Genomic DNA, 16,480 nt, shown 5'->3' with positions numbered 1-16,480 from the left:
ACAGTCCAACTCTCACATCCATACATGACCACTGGAAAAACCATAGCCTTGACTAGACGGACCTTTGTTGGCAAAGTAATGTCTCTGCTTTTGAATATGCTCTCTAGGTTGGTCATAACTTTCCTTCCAAGGAGCAAGCGTCTTTTAATTTCATGGCTGCAGTTACCATCTGTAGTGATTTTGGAGCTCAGAAAAATAAAGTCTGACACTGTTTCCACTGTTTCCCCATCTATTTGCCATGAAGTGATGGGTCCAGATGCCATGATCTTCGTTTTCTGTATGTTGAGCTTTAAACCAACTTTTTCACTCTCCACTTTCACTTTCAAGAGGCTTTTGAGTTCCTCTTCACTTTCTGCCATAAGGGTGGTGTCATCTGCATATCTGAGGTTATTGATATTTCTCCCGGCAATCTTGATTCCAGCTTGTGTTTCTTCCAGTCCAGCGTTTCTCATGATGTACTCTGCATATAAGTAAAATAAACAGGGTGACAATATATAGCCTTGATGAACTCCTTTTCCTATTTGGAACCAGTCTGTTGTTCCATGTCCAGTGTTAACTGTTGCTTCCTGACCTGCATATAGGTTTCTCAAGAGGCAGGTCAGGTGCTCTGGTATTCCCATCTCTTTCAGAATTTTCCACAGTTTATTGTGATCCACACAAAGGCTTTGGCATAGTCAATAAAGCAGAAATAGATGTTTTTCTGGAACTCTCTTGCTTTTTCTATGATCCAGCGGATGTTGGCAATTTGATCTCTGGTTCCTCTGCCTTTTCTAAAACCAGCTTGAACACAGTTCATGTATTGCTGAAGCCTGGCTTGGAGAATTTTGAGCATTACTTTACTAGTGTGTGAGATGAGTGCAATTGTGCAGTAGTTTGAGCATTCTTTGGCATTGCCTTTCTTTGGGATTGGAATGAAAACTGCCCTTTTCCAGTCCTGTGGCCACTGCTGAGTTTTCCAAATTTGCTGGCATATTGAGTGCAGCACTTTCACAGCATCATCTTTCAGGATTTGAAATAGCTCAACTGGAATTCCATCACCTCCACTAGCTTTGTTCATAGTGATGCTTTCTAAGGCCCACTTGACTTCACATTCCAGGATGTCTGGCTCTAGGTGAGTGATCACACCATCGTGATTATCTGGGTCGTGAAGATCTGTTTTGTACAGTTCTTCTGTGTATTCAGAATGCGGCAGAGAGGAGCTACCCCACGTCTGAGGTCAGGGGCAGAAGCCGGGAGGACCCCATGACCAAGGGGCGGCGGCCAAGAGGAGCTACCCCACGTCTGAGGTCAGGGGCGACGGCCGAGAGTGCCAGGCTGCTGCAGTGCAGGAGCAGCTGAGAGTAACTACCCCCACCCAAGGCCAGGGGCAGTGGCCGGTAGGAGCAACCCCACGTCCAAGGAGCGGTGGCTACGCGGGCACCGGAGGGCCTAGAGGAGCTATTCCACATTCAAGGTCGGGAGGGGCAGCGGTGAGGAGATACCCCTTGTCCAAAGTAAGGAGCAGCGGCGGCACTTTGCTGGAGCAGCCCTGAAGAGATACCCCACGTCCAAGGTAAGGGAAACCCAAGTAAGACGGTAGGTGTTGCAAGAGGGCATCAGAGGGCAGACACACTGAAACCATAATCACAGAAAACTAGTCAATCTAATCACACTAGGACCACAGCCTTATCTAACTCAATGAAAATAAGCCATGCCCTGTGGGGCCACCCAAGACGGGCAGGCATGGTGGAGAGGTCTGACACAATGTGGTCCACTGGAGAAGGGAATGGCAAACCACTTCAGGATTCTTGCCTTGAGAACCCCATGAACAGTATGAAAAGGCAAAATGATAGGATACTGAAAGAGGAACTCCCCAGGTCAGTAGGTGCCCAATATGCTACTGGAGATTAGTGGAGAAATAACTCCAGAAAGAATGAATGGATGGAGCCAAAGCAAAAACAATACCCAGTTGTGGATGTGACTGGTGATAGAAGCAAGGTCCGATGCTGTAAAGAACAATATTGCATAGGAACCTGGAATGTCAGGTCCATGAATAAAGGCAAATTGGAAGTGGTCAAACAGGAGATGGCAAGAGTGAACGTCGACATTCTAGGAATCAGCGAACTGAAATGGACTGGAATGGGTGAATTTAACTCAGATGACCATTATATCTACTACTGTGGGCAGGAATCCCTTAGAAGAAATGGAGTAGCCATCATGGTCAACAAGAGTCCGAAATGGAGTACATAGATGCAATCTCAAAAACGACAGAATGACCTCTGTTCGTTTCCAAGGCAAACCACTCAATATCACAGTAATCCAAGTCTATGCCCCAACCAGTAATGCTAAGAAGCTGAAGTTGAACGGTTCTATGAAGACCTACAAGACCTTTTAGAACTAACACCCAAAGAAGATGTCCTTTTCATTATAGGGGACTGGAATGCAAAAGTAGGAAGTCAAGAAACACCTGGAGTAACAGGCAAATTTGGCCTTGGAGTATGGAATGAAGCAGGGCAAAGACTAATACAGTTTTGCCAAGAAAATGCACTGGTCATAGCAAACACCCTCTTCCAACAACACAAGAGAAGACTCTACACATGGACATCACCAGATGGTCAACACTGAAATCAGATTGATTATATTCTTTGCAGCCAAAGATGGAGAAGCTCTATACAGTTATCCCTACCACTCATATATTTACAAAATTTAATTATCTGTAATAGCTTTTTTTTTTTGGCTGTGCTGTGCAGCATAAGGGATCTTAGTTCCCCAAACGGGGATCAAACCAGTGCATGTCTTGAGAGCATGGTGTCTTTTTTTTTTTTTTTTTTTTTAAATTTTGGCCACACCGTCTTCATTACTGAGTGGGTTTTTCTCTAGTTGTGGCAAGCAATGGCTACTCACTAGTTGTGTGATTCTTAGGCTTCTCATTGTGGTGGCGTCTCTGCTGTAGAGCATGGACCCTAGGGCATGTGGGCTCAGAAATTGCAGCTTGCAGGCTCTAGAGCACAGACTCAATAGTTGTGGCGCACGAGCTTAGTGGCTCTGTGGCATATGGGATCTTCCCAGATCATGGATGGAACTTGTGTCTTCTGCACTGGCAGGCAGATTCTTTACCACTGAGCCACCAGGGAAGCTGGGAGTGTGGAGTCTTAACCACTGGACCATCAAGAAGTCCCTGTAATAGCCTTTTTATAATTTAAAAGTTCTAGTGTTCCTGACGGAGAAGGCAATGGCACCCCACTCCAGTACTCTTGCCTGGAAAATCCCATGGATGGAAGAGCCTAGTAGGCTGCAGTCCATGGGGTCGCTAAGAGTCAGACACGACTGAGCGACTTCACTTTCACTTTTCACTTTCATGCATTGGAGAAGGAACTGGAAACCCACTCCAGTGTTCTTGCCTGGAGAATCCCAGGGACGGGGGAGCCTGGTGGGCTGCCGTCTACAGGGTCACACAGAGTCGGACACGACTGAAGTGACTTAGCAGCAGCAGTGTTCCTGAAAACTAGAGCATAATAGGGAGGTGGTATTTCTATGTATTCCTGTATAGCTTTGCTGTAAGAAGTCCAAATATATCCAGAAACATTCTTTGCTTTTCAGTGAATAAGCTATCAGTAGTTCTCACATTCTTACTTCACAGAGCCTTTAGTTTTGGAGAAATTTTAAAAGGGTGCCCTATCCTTTATCTATCTCCATCAGAGCAGATCAGATCAGATCAGTCACTCAGTCGTGTCCGACTCTTTGAGACCCCATGAATCGCAGCACGCCAGGCCTCCCTGTCCATCACCAACTCACGGAGTTCACTCAGACTCACGTCCATCGAGTCAGTGATGCCATCCAGCCATCTCATCCGCTTTCGTCCCCTTCTCCTCCTGCCCCCAATCCCTCCCAGCATCAGGGTCTTTTCCAATGAATCAACTCTTCGCATGAGGTGGCCAAAGTACTGGAGTTTCAGCTTTAGCATCATTCCTTCCAAAGAAATCCCAGAGCTGATCTCCTTCAGAATGGACTGGTTGCATCTACTTGCAGTCCAAGGGACTCTCAAGAGTCTTCTCCAACACCACAGTTCAAAAGCATCAATTCTTCGGGGCTCAGCCTTCTTCACAGTCCAACTCTCACATCCATACATGACCACAGGAAAAACCATAGCCTTGACTAGATGAACCTTTGTTGGCAAGGTAATGTCACTGCTTTTGAATATGCTATCTAGGTTGGTCATAACTTTCCTTCCAAGGAGTAAGCGTCTTTTAATTTCATGGCTGCAGTCACCATCTGTAGTGATTTTGGAGCTCAGAAAAATAAAGTCTGACACTGTTTCCACTGTTTCCCCATCTATTTCCCATGATGTGGTGGGACCGGATGCCATGATCTTCGTTTTCTGTATGTTGAGCTTTAAGCCAACTTTTTCACTCTCCACTTTCACCTTCATCAAGAGGCTTTCGAGTTCCTCTTCACTTTCTGCCATAAGGGTGGTGTCATCTGCATATCTGAGGTTATTGATATTTCTCCTGGCAATCTTGATTCCAGCTTGTGTTTCTTCCAGTCCAGCGTTTCTCATGATGTACTCTGCATATAAGTTAAATAAACAGGATGACAATATACAGCCTTGACGAACTCCTTTTCCTATTTGGAACCAGTCTGTTGTTCCATGTCCAGTTCTAACTGTTGCTTCCTGACCTGCATACAAATTTCTCAAGAGGCAGATCAGGTGGTCTGGTATTCCCATCTATTTCAGAACTTTCCACAGTTTATTGTGATCCACACAGTCAAAGGCTTTGGCATAGTCAAGAAAGCAGAAATAGATGTTTTTCTGGAACTCTCTTGCTTTTGCCATGATCCAGCATGTTGGCAATTTGATCTCTGGTTCCTCTGCCTTTTCTAAACCTCCTGTCAAATGATGGGTGCCACTTTTTAACCACTGCGGTCCTGGTAACAAAATTTTTAAAAAATTGTGTAAATTATTTTTATTGCATCCTTAAATAATTACTAATTGAGGTTGTATTCATCTGCTGGCCACTATGTAACTTACCAAATCTTGGAATAAGATTGAACACTATCAACTCATATCCATACAGAATTTCATGTGGTATTTGCTTTTTATTACAGCAACCTCTGAAAACCCAGCTTCAAAAATACGTATCTTCTAAAGTTATGTCACATAATCTAATGTTGAAACTGAACAACCTTTGGGTATAAGTGCCAGGGGTTCTGACAAGGTGTCAAGTACCGCTATTTTCCTTGAAAATTTAAAATGTCCCACAATGCATCTGAGTTCACAGTGCTGCCACAGGGCATCTATGATCAGTTTGGGAACTGTGGTTCCATAGACATTTAATTCTGTCATGCAACCACTGCATGAAAATATTCAAATGAATAGACAACCTTAATGTTCTTTTGACATTTTGTAAGAAGCCTGTAAAATCTCTCTGGACTAATTCCATGGAACTTATTCAAGTTTAAAGGTATCATCAACATAAATGTTTTGTTTATGACTGTCTTACAGAATCTGCCTGTGACATTTCTGTTTAGCAGGTCATACTGAAATATCTAGGGCAGTGATCCTAAAGCACTATCTTTAAAAAATAATTAATTTTAGTTGGAGGATAATTACTTTACCATATTGTGGTGGTTTTTTGCCATACATCAACATGAATCAGCCATAAGTGCACGTGTCCCCTATCCTGAAAGCCCCTCCCCCCCATCCCCCTGGGTTGTCCCAGAGCACCAGCATTGAGTGCCCTGCTTCATGCATCGACCTTGCCCTGGTCATCTATTTTACATATGGTAATATACATGTTTCAATTAAAGCACAATTCTTGATGGAAACTTGTTAGGGTTAGGTTTGGGCAGAAAAGAGTAAGAAACCACTGTTCTGGTGGACTGTGTTGTTAAAAATATCTCTGGATATCACTATCAATTTTCTTCCATTAACATCCACTGATGCCTTCTGAAAACTGTCACAGGAAGGGCAATTAATGTAGTCTTCAGTGTGCTCAGTTCATTCATAACACTACCAGAGACAGTTCATTATTCTAGATAGTTGTCTGACTTACACGGTATTTTTTAAAAACTGATGCATAATTAATATACAATAAAATACACAGATCTTTGGCTTTCCCTTTGAATGTATTCCTACCTAACTTCTTTCATTTAATGATGTTTTCAGGTATACTAATTGTATACAATAGTTTATTTCTAATGTTGAGTAGTTTTCCATTGTATGAATCTACAACTCTATCCATTTTGGTTACAGTTTGGGGCTGTAAATAATAAGGCTCCTATCAACACTCTTATATAAGCTTTTCTTATGAACATATTCTTACTTTCTTAGGTAAATACACCTAAGAGTGACACTGTTGAGTTGTATGGTTAGTAAATGTTTAATTAATTGATGAACAGTTTTCCAATGCAGTTTTTTCATTTTACACTTCCATCTGCGACCTAGGAGTGTTCCAATGGCTTCACATTCTTGGCAGCATTTGTTGATATTAGTCTTTTTCAGTCATTCTAGTGGATGTGAACTGGTTTATCATGTGAACTGGTAGTTTTAATTTGTACTTCCCAGCAGACCTAAGATGTAGAATACTTTTTAAAAAAACATTTATTTTAAAATGAAACAAAGATGAAACTTTTTAATGATAAAAGGTACAATTCACAAAGATGATATACCTCATAAATCATGAGACATCTAACAACAAAGAAACAAAAACATATAAAGCAAAAATCAGAATAAATTTAAGGGAAAAGAAAAAATATACATAATTGAATCACAGTGAGATATATTAACATTTCTTTGAGACTATTTTATCAACTGCAGAAAAAATAAGACTAGGAGCATCTTGAATGATGTCATTAATAATTTAAATATATTTCTATTTATATTCATTTATATTAATCTTGTATCTCATATGTTGTTATCAGATGTCCATAGGACATTTAGAAAAGCTGGCAAAAAGATAAATATTACTAAATTTCAAAAAGTAGCTGTTTTTTTGTGACTCAGTTATACATATACATATATATTACTTTTGAAATTATTCTCCATTATAGGTTATTATAAGATATTGACTATAGTTCCCTGTGCTTACAGTAAACCTTTGTTGCTTATCTATTTTTTTAAATTAGAAATGTAGCATTCTATTCATACTAAGTCAAATAAATGGAATCAAAATGTCATAAATTTTAGGCAAAAATTAGTAAGTTTTCTAAAATATATATACTATACATATTATATATATATATGTATACAAAAGTTTCTCTACTACAATTAATAAAGGTTTGAGAAAGAACATCAAAAAAAAAAAAGAGAGAGAGTAACTAGAAAACTAAAGGAAATGGGAGCACTGAATATGAAATAGAAAAAGTGAAACAAACTAGATAAAAGTAAAAGGTCTTCATACAGTCCAGTTGTTTTTAAACATGGCTGCTCATTAGAAACATATCTGGAGCTCTGGTGAAAAAATAATACCTGAATATTTGTATTTTTCAAAAAATTCCAAGATAATTTTGATATGCATATGGATTTTAAAAACTGATTCAGTTCAGTTCAATCGCTCAGTCATGTCCAACTCTTTGCGACCCCATGAATTGCAGCACGCCAGGCCTCCCTGTCCATCACCAATTCCCGGAGTTCACCCAAACTCACGTCCATCGAGTAGGTGATGCCATCCAGCCATCTCATCCTCTGTTGTCCCCTTCTCCTCCTGCCCCCAATCCCTCCCAGCATCACAGTCTTTTCCAGTGAGTCAACTCTTCGCATGAGGTGGCCAAAGTACTGGAGTTTCAGCTTTAGCATCATTCCTTCCGAAGAACACCCAGGACTGATCTCCTTTAGAATGGACTGGTTGGATCTCCTTGCAGTCCAAGAGACTCTCAAGAGTCTTCTCCAACACCACAGTTCAAAAGTGATTACAGATTTTCTATTAAACGGTTGCTTTGGTGATACGGAATTCTATTATTCTTCGGTTGACCAATCATGATACAATGGTATTAAGTAATTGTTACATAATCACTACAGTCAAAGATGTGTATCAATTTTCACAATCAGTAGCCAGACAAAAAATAAAAGATAATTACATCTGCAAGTCATAATAGGAATACGATTAACCTAACAATATAAAATAATAAAATTTGGGGGGGGGGGCAAGCAGAGTGATGTGGTAAATGGAAGTGCATACATACACATATTTTCATCTACCTAGTCAGTCTATGTCTTTTGGTCGGTGCATTTAATCCATTTACATTTAAGGTAATTATCAATATGTATGATCCTATTACCGTCTTCTTAATTGTTTTGGGTTTATTTTCTGTAGGTAGGTCTTTTCCTTCTCTTGTTTCCTGCCTAGAGAAGTTCCTTTAGCATTTGTTGTTGGTGTTCCTTTAGCCTTTGTTGGTTTGGTGGCTGAATTTGCTTAACTATTGCTTGTCTGGAAAGCTTTTGATTTCTCCATCAAATCTGAAGGAGAGTCTTGCTGGGTAGAGTATTCTTTGCTGTAGGGTCTTTCCTTTCATCACTTTCAATGTATCATGTTATTCTCTCTGGCTTGTAGTTTCTGTTGAGAAATCAGCTAATAGCTTGATGGGAGTTCCCCTGTATGTTGTCATTTTCCCCTTGCTGCTTTTAATATTTCATCTCTGTCTTTAGTTTTTGTCAGCTTGATTATTATGTGTCTTGGTGTGTTCTTGGGTTTATCCTATTTGGGACTCTCTGTGCTTCCTGGACTTGGCTATTTCCTTTCCCATGTTATGGAAGTTTTCAGCCATTACCTCTTCAAATATTTTCTCAGGTCCTTTCTCTCTTCTCCTTCTGGGACCCCTATAATGCAAATGTTGGTGCATTTACTGTTGTCCCAGAAGTCTCTTGTCTTTTTCCCCCCTATATTCTGTTCTGCGGCAGTGATTTCCACCAATCTGTCCTCCAGGTCATTTATCCATTCTTTTGCCTCAGTTATTCTGCTATTGATTCCTTCTAGTGTATTATTCACCTGTTTGTTCTTTAATTCTTCTAGGTCTTTGGTAAACATTTCTTTGCATTTTCTCAAGCTTTGCCTCCATTTTTTTTCTGAGATCCTAAAACATCTTCACTATCATTATTCTGAATTCTCTTTCTGGAAGGCTACCTATGTCCACTTCATTTAGTTGTTTTTCTGGGGTTTTATCTTATCCCTTCATCCAGGACATAACTTTCTGCTTTTTCGGGCTGATTAACTTTCTGTAATGTGGTTTGTTAGTCACTAGGGGACTGTGGTTCTTCTTGCTTCTTCTGTCTGCCCTCTAATGGAGGAGGTTAAGAGGCTTATGTAATCCTTCTGATGGGAGAGGCTGATAGTGGGAAAAACTAGGTCTTTCTCTGGTAGGCAGGGTCTTGCTCAGTAAAGCTTTTGGTGGGGTTGCACTCCCTCTCTGGTAGTTTTGGCCTGAGGTGACCCAGCTCCATGGCCGCATTAATGGTGACCTTGAAGAGGGTTTACACCAGGGAGTGACCTTCCCAGACTGCTGCTGCCAGTGCCCCCATCCCGTGGTGAGCCCCTGCCGACCAACACCTCCACAAGAGACCCCCCAACACCAGCAAGTTGTTTTGGTTCAGTCTCCTGGGAGGTCACTGCTTCTTTCCTCTGAGTCTTGGTGTGTTCAAGGTTTTGTTTGTGCCTGCCAAGCCTGGAGGTTCTCTTTTCCCCAGTCCTGTAGAAGTCATGTAATCAAATCCCTCTGGCCCTCGAAGTCAGATTCCCTGGGGATTCCCAGTCCATTTGTTAGGTCCCCAGGGTGGGAAGCCTGACATGTGGTTCAGAACCTTCAAAACAGTGGGAGAACTTCTTTGATATTACTGGTCTCCAGTTTATGGGTCACCCACCTGGCGAGTATGGGATTTGACTTTTATCATGATTGTGCCCCTCCTTCCGTCTTGCTGTGGCTCTAAGATACAGAATACTTTTGAATAAATTTTAAATTTTGAAAAAGTCCAACTTATCCTTTTTTTCTTTTTTGGTTAGTGTCTTCTGTGCCCTACCCCCTGAAATCTTTTCTCTATTTCAGTGTCAAAGACAGTCTATGTTTGTCCTCGCAAGCTTTTGTCTCTAGGCTTTACATTTAGATCTGATTCATCTGTGTGGGTGTGTAGAAAATAAGGGTTAAGGTTCATTCTATTTCTTATTCAACTGTTCTACCAATATTGTTATACTCTCCTTTTATGATGTATTAACTTGATACTGTGGTCAAAAATTGATTATTTATATTTAGGTCTGTTCCTGGACTCTTGATTCTGTTCCACTGATGTATTAGTTTATTCTTATCCTAATACCAAAGACTTGATTACTGTAGCTTTATAGTAAGTCCTGAATTCAGAAAGAACAAGTCTTCCAATTTGTTATTCTGTTTCAAGATTGTTTTGGCTATTTTAAGGTCTCTGTACATCTAAACTTTAATTTTTATGTATTTTAATCAATCATTTTGTTCTTTTTTTTAAAAGTCTGATAGAATTTTGATAGGGACTGCATAACAATTGATATTAATCAATATAAGAAGAAGATACCTGAAACAATAACTGAGTTTTCCAATTTATAAACATGATGTCTATTTCTTTATTTAGGTTTACACATTTTTTTTCCTCAGCAATTTGTGTACTACTCAGTGCACGGTCTTTCTATAGATTTATTCCTAGATATGTGATGTTTTCCAAGGCTACTGAAGTATTATTGTTTTAAAACTTGTTTCCAATTAGATCACTAGTACATCCGTAGGCTTTGAGTTTTGTAAAATGTTGCTAAATCCAGATTTTTTTTTTTGGTAGAGTGCATAAGGTTTTCAATGTAAACAATCTTGTCACTTGAGAATAATGATTCAACTCTTGTGTTTTAACTTTTATGTCTCTTTCTTGACCAACTGCATGGTTAGGACCTACAGAACAATGCTGAACAGAAAAGGTGAGAGTAGACCTCCTTGCATTAATACTTTACCATTAAGTATGATGCTAAATATGGATGTTCATTTGCAGATGCTCTTTATTAAATAATTTATATTCCTGTTTGTGTACTGGGAAAGGGTGTTGAATTTTGTCCAATGCTTTTTCTGTAATCATTGGATGATCGTATGGTTTTCCTCTTTTATTCTGTTCATAGGTGAATTACACTGATTAAATTTCTAATGTTAAGCCGAACTTCTCTTCCTGGAATAAAACCTATTTGGTCATAATGTATTATTATTTTCCTTTTTATACATTGCTGGGTTCAGTTTGTTAGTATTTGAAGGACTTTTATTTTTATATTCATGAGGAATATTGGTCTATTTTTCATAATATTTTTTTCAGATTTTATAGAGTCATCTACATAAAATAACCTAACTGTTCTGAGGTATATTTTCATGGCCACTGAAAAGTTCCTAAAAGCCATATAAAAAAGTAAAAACAAAAAGGTAATTTATCTGGTTCTGTAAAAATTTTACATTCTTTAAGTGAACAAAAACCTGAAAAAATCCAGAGAAAGAACTGAGGTGTGAGGTAAGTTGTTAACTCAAAGGTTTGTTTTTGTTAGTTGGCGTTTCTCTTCTTCATTCCATTTCTTCATCCATTTCACAGTAACAGGAAAAAAAAAAGAACTCTGCATTGAGGATTAGGCAGTCTTCACAAATGTTTTTGAATATCCTTAGTTACAGTATATGATGGATAAAAATCCTGAGATTCAAACCGCAAGCATAATGAAATTTCAAAACTACTGGGAGTTTAAATCAATTTGCAGTTTTAAAAGTAGTTCTAATATTTTCTTTTTCTTTTTTTTAATTTTATTTTTAAACTTTACAATATTGTATTAGTTTTGCCAAATATTGAAATGAATTCGCCACAGGTATACCTGTGTTCCCTATCGTATACCTGTGTTCCTCATCAAAAAGTAGTTCTAATATTTTCAAATTCTACAAAAAGCAAGAGAAATCTCTCTACCCAAGTAAAAAATGTAAGGGATCATCTAACACACCTTTAATTACAAAGGCAAAAATCATAGGGAAATTTCAGGTGTACACTTTTAACAATAAAAAATTATAAATTTAATACACAATAAAATATTTGCCACATATAAAAAATAAAGCTGTGTATAGACATATGTGTACATACTTTTTAAGTAGAGAAAAGTTCTGAAAGGATAACAAAGTGAAAATAGCAGTTACTTCTGGGAATAATAATTGTGTAAGAAAACGACTTTTTTTAGCAATGGCTTGAATTTTCTAGATGAGATTCTGTTCTGTATAATTTGTATAACTAAAATAAACTTTAAGAAACTGTTCATACTAGTGAATCATGAATCTTCACTATGGTAGAAATCACATACCACTCTGAGAAAATTTATTACATGCAGCTTCAAAACTAGTGTTGATGATGTTAGAAGCCACATGCTCAAACCCTACATATGGAGTTCAAGGCTGGTTCTTTATTCAAACTATTAAACTGGACATATAATCAACTTTTCCTGATTTATCTTTTGGGCAACAATTTGCAGAATACATTTAGGACTTCCTGAAAGTTATTTAAACAAATAGATTTAAGAAAAATTATCAGTAAACTTACTGTGAAAAATGTTCTCAATTTCTTTTTGATTCAATGACCCTGTCTCACATTCTTAATCACACACATTTTAAAAAAATGAATCATATGTTCTGAATATTTAAAATACTTGTTTCCTCTCTAAGCCTACCACCACCGTGACAAACACACAAAAAAGCATAGCAAAAAATAGTAGTAACTACCAAACAAGCAATAACTTAGTACACCAAAACTCATACACACATTTAAAGAAAACAGCAAATGAGGAAAACTGTAACACAGTGTGGGCACTACGTCAGTCATCTTTTTGTTTTGTTTTCATTTTTGGCCATACCATGTGGCTTGTGGGATCTTAATTCCCTGACCAGGGGTCAAACCCATGCCCTCTGCAGTGAAAGTGCAGAGTCCTAACCACTGGACTGCCAAACCATCAGTATCTTTAAAATATAAAGCTCTTACAAATCCGTAAGGAAAAAAATAGATACTTCAAAAAGAATTACAAATGGCCAAGAAAACAAGAAGTCACTCTCTAATAGTCAATATAAATAATCAAAATAAGATTTTTTTCTTCACCTATTAAGTACAAATGAGTTAAAAAAATACTGCTGGCAGAGATTCATTGGCTGTTCTCAGACTTGTGTTAGAACAATATACTGGTATAGATTCTGAAGCACAATCTGACAAGCATTAGTAGCTCTGAAATGCCTTAATCAGAATACTTTATAAGTAATTCATTCCAATTAAGATTTTCATTTTAACTCATACAAATGAGTTAAAAACAGAGATTGCTAAAATAGAGAGAACTAAAAGATGTTTTTATGGTTCAGGACAGAAGACTCAGCAAAGCCAAAACAGCTACAATAAGCTTCAAGTCCTTTCTTAAACTGGAAAAGTCATCAGAAGAATCAAATGGAAATATGTTAAACTCCTACTGTTCCTGTGTATTTAATTCCTGCAAACACTCATAAAGGGGAGGCTCAGTCTTTCAAGATACCAGAAGGCAGAAGATAGAGGGAATGGAGGGACAGAGTGCTATTCTTTTGGTTTAGGAAATTCTCTCCTCCATTATTGGGAATAAAGAAAAGGGAACACCTTTTTTTCTTTTTCTACAAGCAAAACAGCCAAGTGTGACTATATTAAAATCTCATTTTAGTACTTTCCTATAAAGTTTACTCAAATTCTTTAATTACTGATCTAAGATGGTCTAGGTGACATTCTTCTATGAAGGATTCTGCTTGATTCAAAGCTTTTATTTTCACCAGAATAAGAATTATTTCTTTGAGTTCATCCCTGAAAAAAACAACAAAAGGGCATTTTCCCTCTTAGAAATGCAATGTATAAGGGCACAGTGAAACATCAGCAGTTAATTTGAAACAAAAACTTTACCTGATGCCAATATCTAAAATATATTGCATAAAGTATTTAGATGCTACCTTCTCCACATTATCATGAAATTCCATCAGAGACTATTAGTGGATATATTCTGACAAATTTTAATGTGAATGACTATAAAAAAGTAGAAAAAGCACAGAAGAAATCTATCATTAGAAATCTGAACAATGGTGTGCTGCTATCAGCAGTTTATATGGACTATCATGGTCCCACAGATATAATCAAATGTTACAATTTGAGTTTTTTGTTTGTTTGTTTGTGTTTTGAGGTGGTTTGCCAACACCATTGTATTCAAGTCCTTAAACATCTAGTGCTGTGAATGAGATCCAGCTACTGCTGGGTAAATGCCAGGTTGCAGATCTATACTTAACAAATATTGAGATTTTGAAATGGCTAGGAAAATTAGAAAGACATTAAAAACATGCTTAAATAAAAGGCTTTTGACTTACAGTTTTAATTCTAAATTCTCCTGTGATACAGTTTTCTGGAAGTGCTTATTTTGGAAGAGATTTGCATTTAAACATATGAACTAATATGCCTTAGGTGTAAAAGTAAAATACTGAGTGATTCTAAAGTTGCAAATGAAAACATCTCCTAATTCTACAGTGACAGTTTCAGATTTTTAAAAGTAAAGTACAAATCTTTCTAAAAATTGCCAAGAACAGAAGCCTAAATAACGCTTATGGAGGTACAAATAAAATATGCATTACCTGATTTCATTTCTAGATAATTTACGTGCAGACTGCAGTAAAAACTGGATGAAATTTTCTAGCTGGGGAATGGATGTTCTCATGGCAGAGTTTTGGAACCACTTTTCTGGTAAATATGCTGCTATCTGATAATCAAAACACATGGTTGATTTTTAATGACAGTTATTAACTAAGTACTTTAACATAATCTCATTTAATCCTTATACTACTCACGTTAAGATTCCTTGGAAGATCCCCTGGAGAATGCAAAGGCTAACCACTCCAGTATTCTGGCCTGGAGAATTCCATGAACTGTACAGTCCATGGGGTCACAAAGAGTCAGACCCGACTGAATGACTTTGACATACACACTACTCATGTTGGTTGTATTATTCTTCCATATTGTATTATTCTTCCATATTCTTTTATTCATGGTTAAATAACTTTTGAGAATTTCCCCTTTCTTTTTTAGGTTTTATACTATAAAAAAAAAGTCGTATTTGGATACTGAAAGCTTAAAGGGGACTACTCTTTAGAAATACTTACTAGTACTTGTAATATTTTCATTACTCTGTATTCCTGAGTGATTAAATTGTACAAAACATAATCTATAACTAAACACCAGAAATGTGTAGACACAAAACACTTAGTTAACAAACCTACATTTGGCCCTGTAACAATGCAGGGAGGTAGGGACAGTGACCTATGCACAGATGAAAATCAGTGTATTAACTTTACAGTTGGCCCTCCATATCTGTGGTTCTGCATCCACAAGTTTAACCAACTATGGATTGTGAAGTACTCTGGTATGTACTGATATTTATTGGAAAAAAATCCACACAGAAGTGGACCCATGCAGCTTAAATCTGTGCTATTCAAAGGTCAACTGTATAAAATAGGTATAGTGTGATTTCACAGTATGAAATTAGATGACTTTGTGTATAATCTATATCAATAAATTAGAGTTAAGAAATCAAGGTCATTCTAAGATATACTGTATAAAAAATTTATTACAATTTTCTTCTAATTTAATATATTGCTTTAAATGTCAATGGCAGCATAAGGAGTCAATGTATGTACATTCATTTGTTTCTTTGGGGGGGGAAACCTCTCAAACAACACTTACTATCATCATGCTAAAGGTAATACATGACTTGGGGAAAAAGTTTTGGAAAAAAACAAAAAATGTAAACAAAAGGAAAACTTCCTTGTTGGAGAAGGAAGAATTTTTTTTAAAAAGGAGAGAGAATGGGAGCAAGGAAAAATCTGAGATCATACTCTCTAACGAAATTCTTGGTTATGTTAGTTGCTAAGGTCAGGATCAGTATGTACCTCTAGAAAGTAGAAAGTTGTACTATATATATATATAATAAAATACATTAAAAGAAAGTTCTGGAATGCATGTTTTCTAAAATAAATCTAGCTGGTCAACACGGAAAACACAGTTGAAAATGATTTATCCTATTTCTTAATCACTTTTTTCAATTATCTAGAAAAAAACAGATAACACTAGTTGCCTAAGGCAGAAAGTCCTATAAGTCTTGTTATGCAAACTATATCTTTTTAGTTTTAAAACCAGCCCTTAACCGATCTGGAATTTAATGTCATTTACACTTGCTTTTCCCTTGTTTTGTATCACAAGGCTCAATAAAATTCTGAAGGAACTATCTAGCTTTCCCATAAATGATCCTGGGACTTAAAGCCACACTGTTTTGGTCTGGTTTTCTAGCCACAAACTGTGAAGACAATGTCATATATCCTCTACTGCATAGTAGAGCTTTCTGGTCAAAGAGAACTAAACTGAAATCTGAAACACAATAGGATGGATGAAGATTGAAATATCTGATAAATAATGTAGTTAAAAACTACACGATACAAACTACATGATACA

At 37.4% G+C, this 16,480-nt stretch overlaps 1 protein-coding gene across 4 annotated transcripts in view; it reads right to left on the bottom strand.

The window, feature by feature from the left end:
* Nucleotides 1-6,340: 6,340 nt before the first annotated feature.
* The window catches only part of GCFC2 (GC-rich sequence DNA-binding factor 2), an 84,650-nt gene continuing 74,510 nt past the window's right edge, over nt 6,341-16,480 (bottom strand). For 3 of the 4 annotated variants that reach the window (XM_024999405.2, XM_024999406.2, XM_003586634.6), the window contains 2 exons: nt 14,611-14,735; nt 6,563-13,798 (listed from right to left, as the gene is read on the bottom strand). In XM_024999405.2, the coding sequence (XP_024855173.1) occupies nt 13,678-13,798; nt 14,611-14,735 (246 nt within the window). In that variant the 3' untranslated portion in view covers nt 6,563-13,677. The other variant, XR_009496436.1, reaches the window with a different exon arrangement.

The sequence above is a fragment of the Bos taurus genome, chromosome 11 (assembly GCF_002263795.3).
Source record: "Bos taurus isolate L1 Dominette 01449 registration number 42190680 breed Hereford chromosome 11, ARS-UCD2.0, whole genome shotgun sequence".
Classification (NCBI taxonomy): Eukaryota; Metazoa; Chordata; class Mammalia; order Artiodactyla; family Bovidae; genus Bos; species Bos taurus.
Note: the sequence above shows the minus strand (reverse complement) of the source record. Positions and strands in the feature narration are given on the sequence as shown.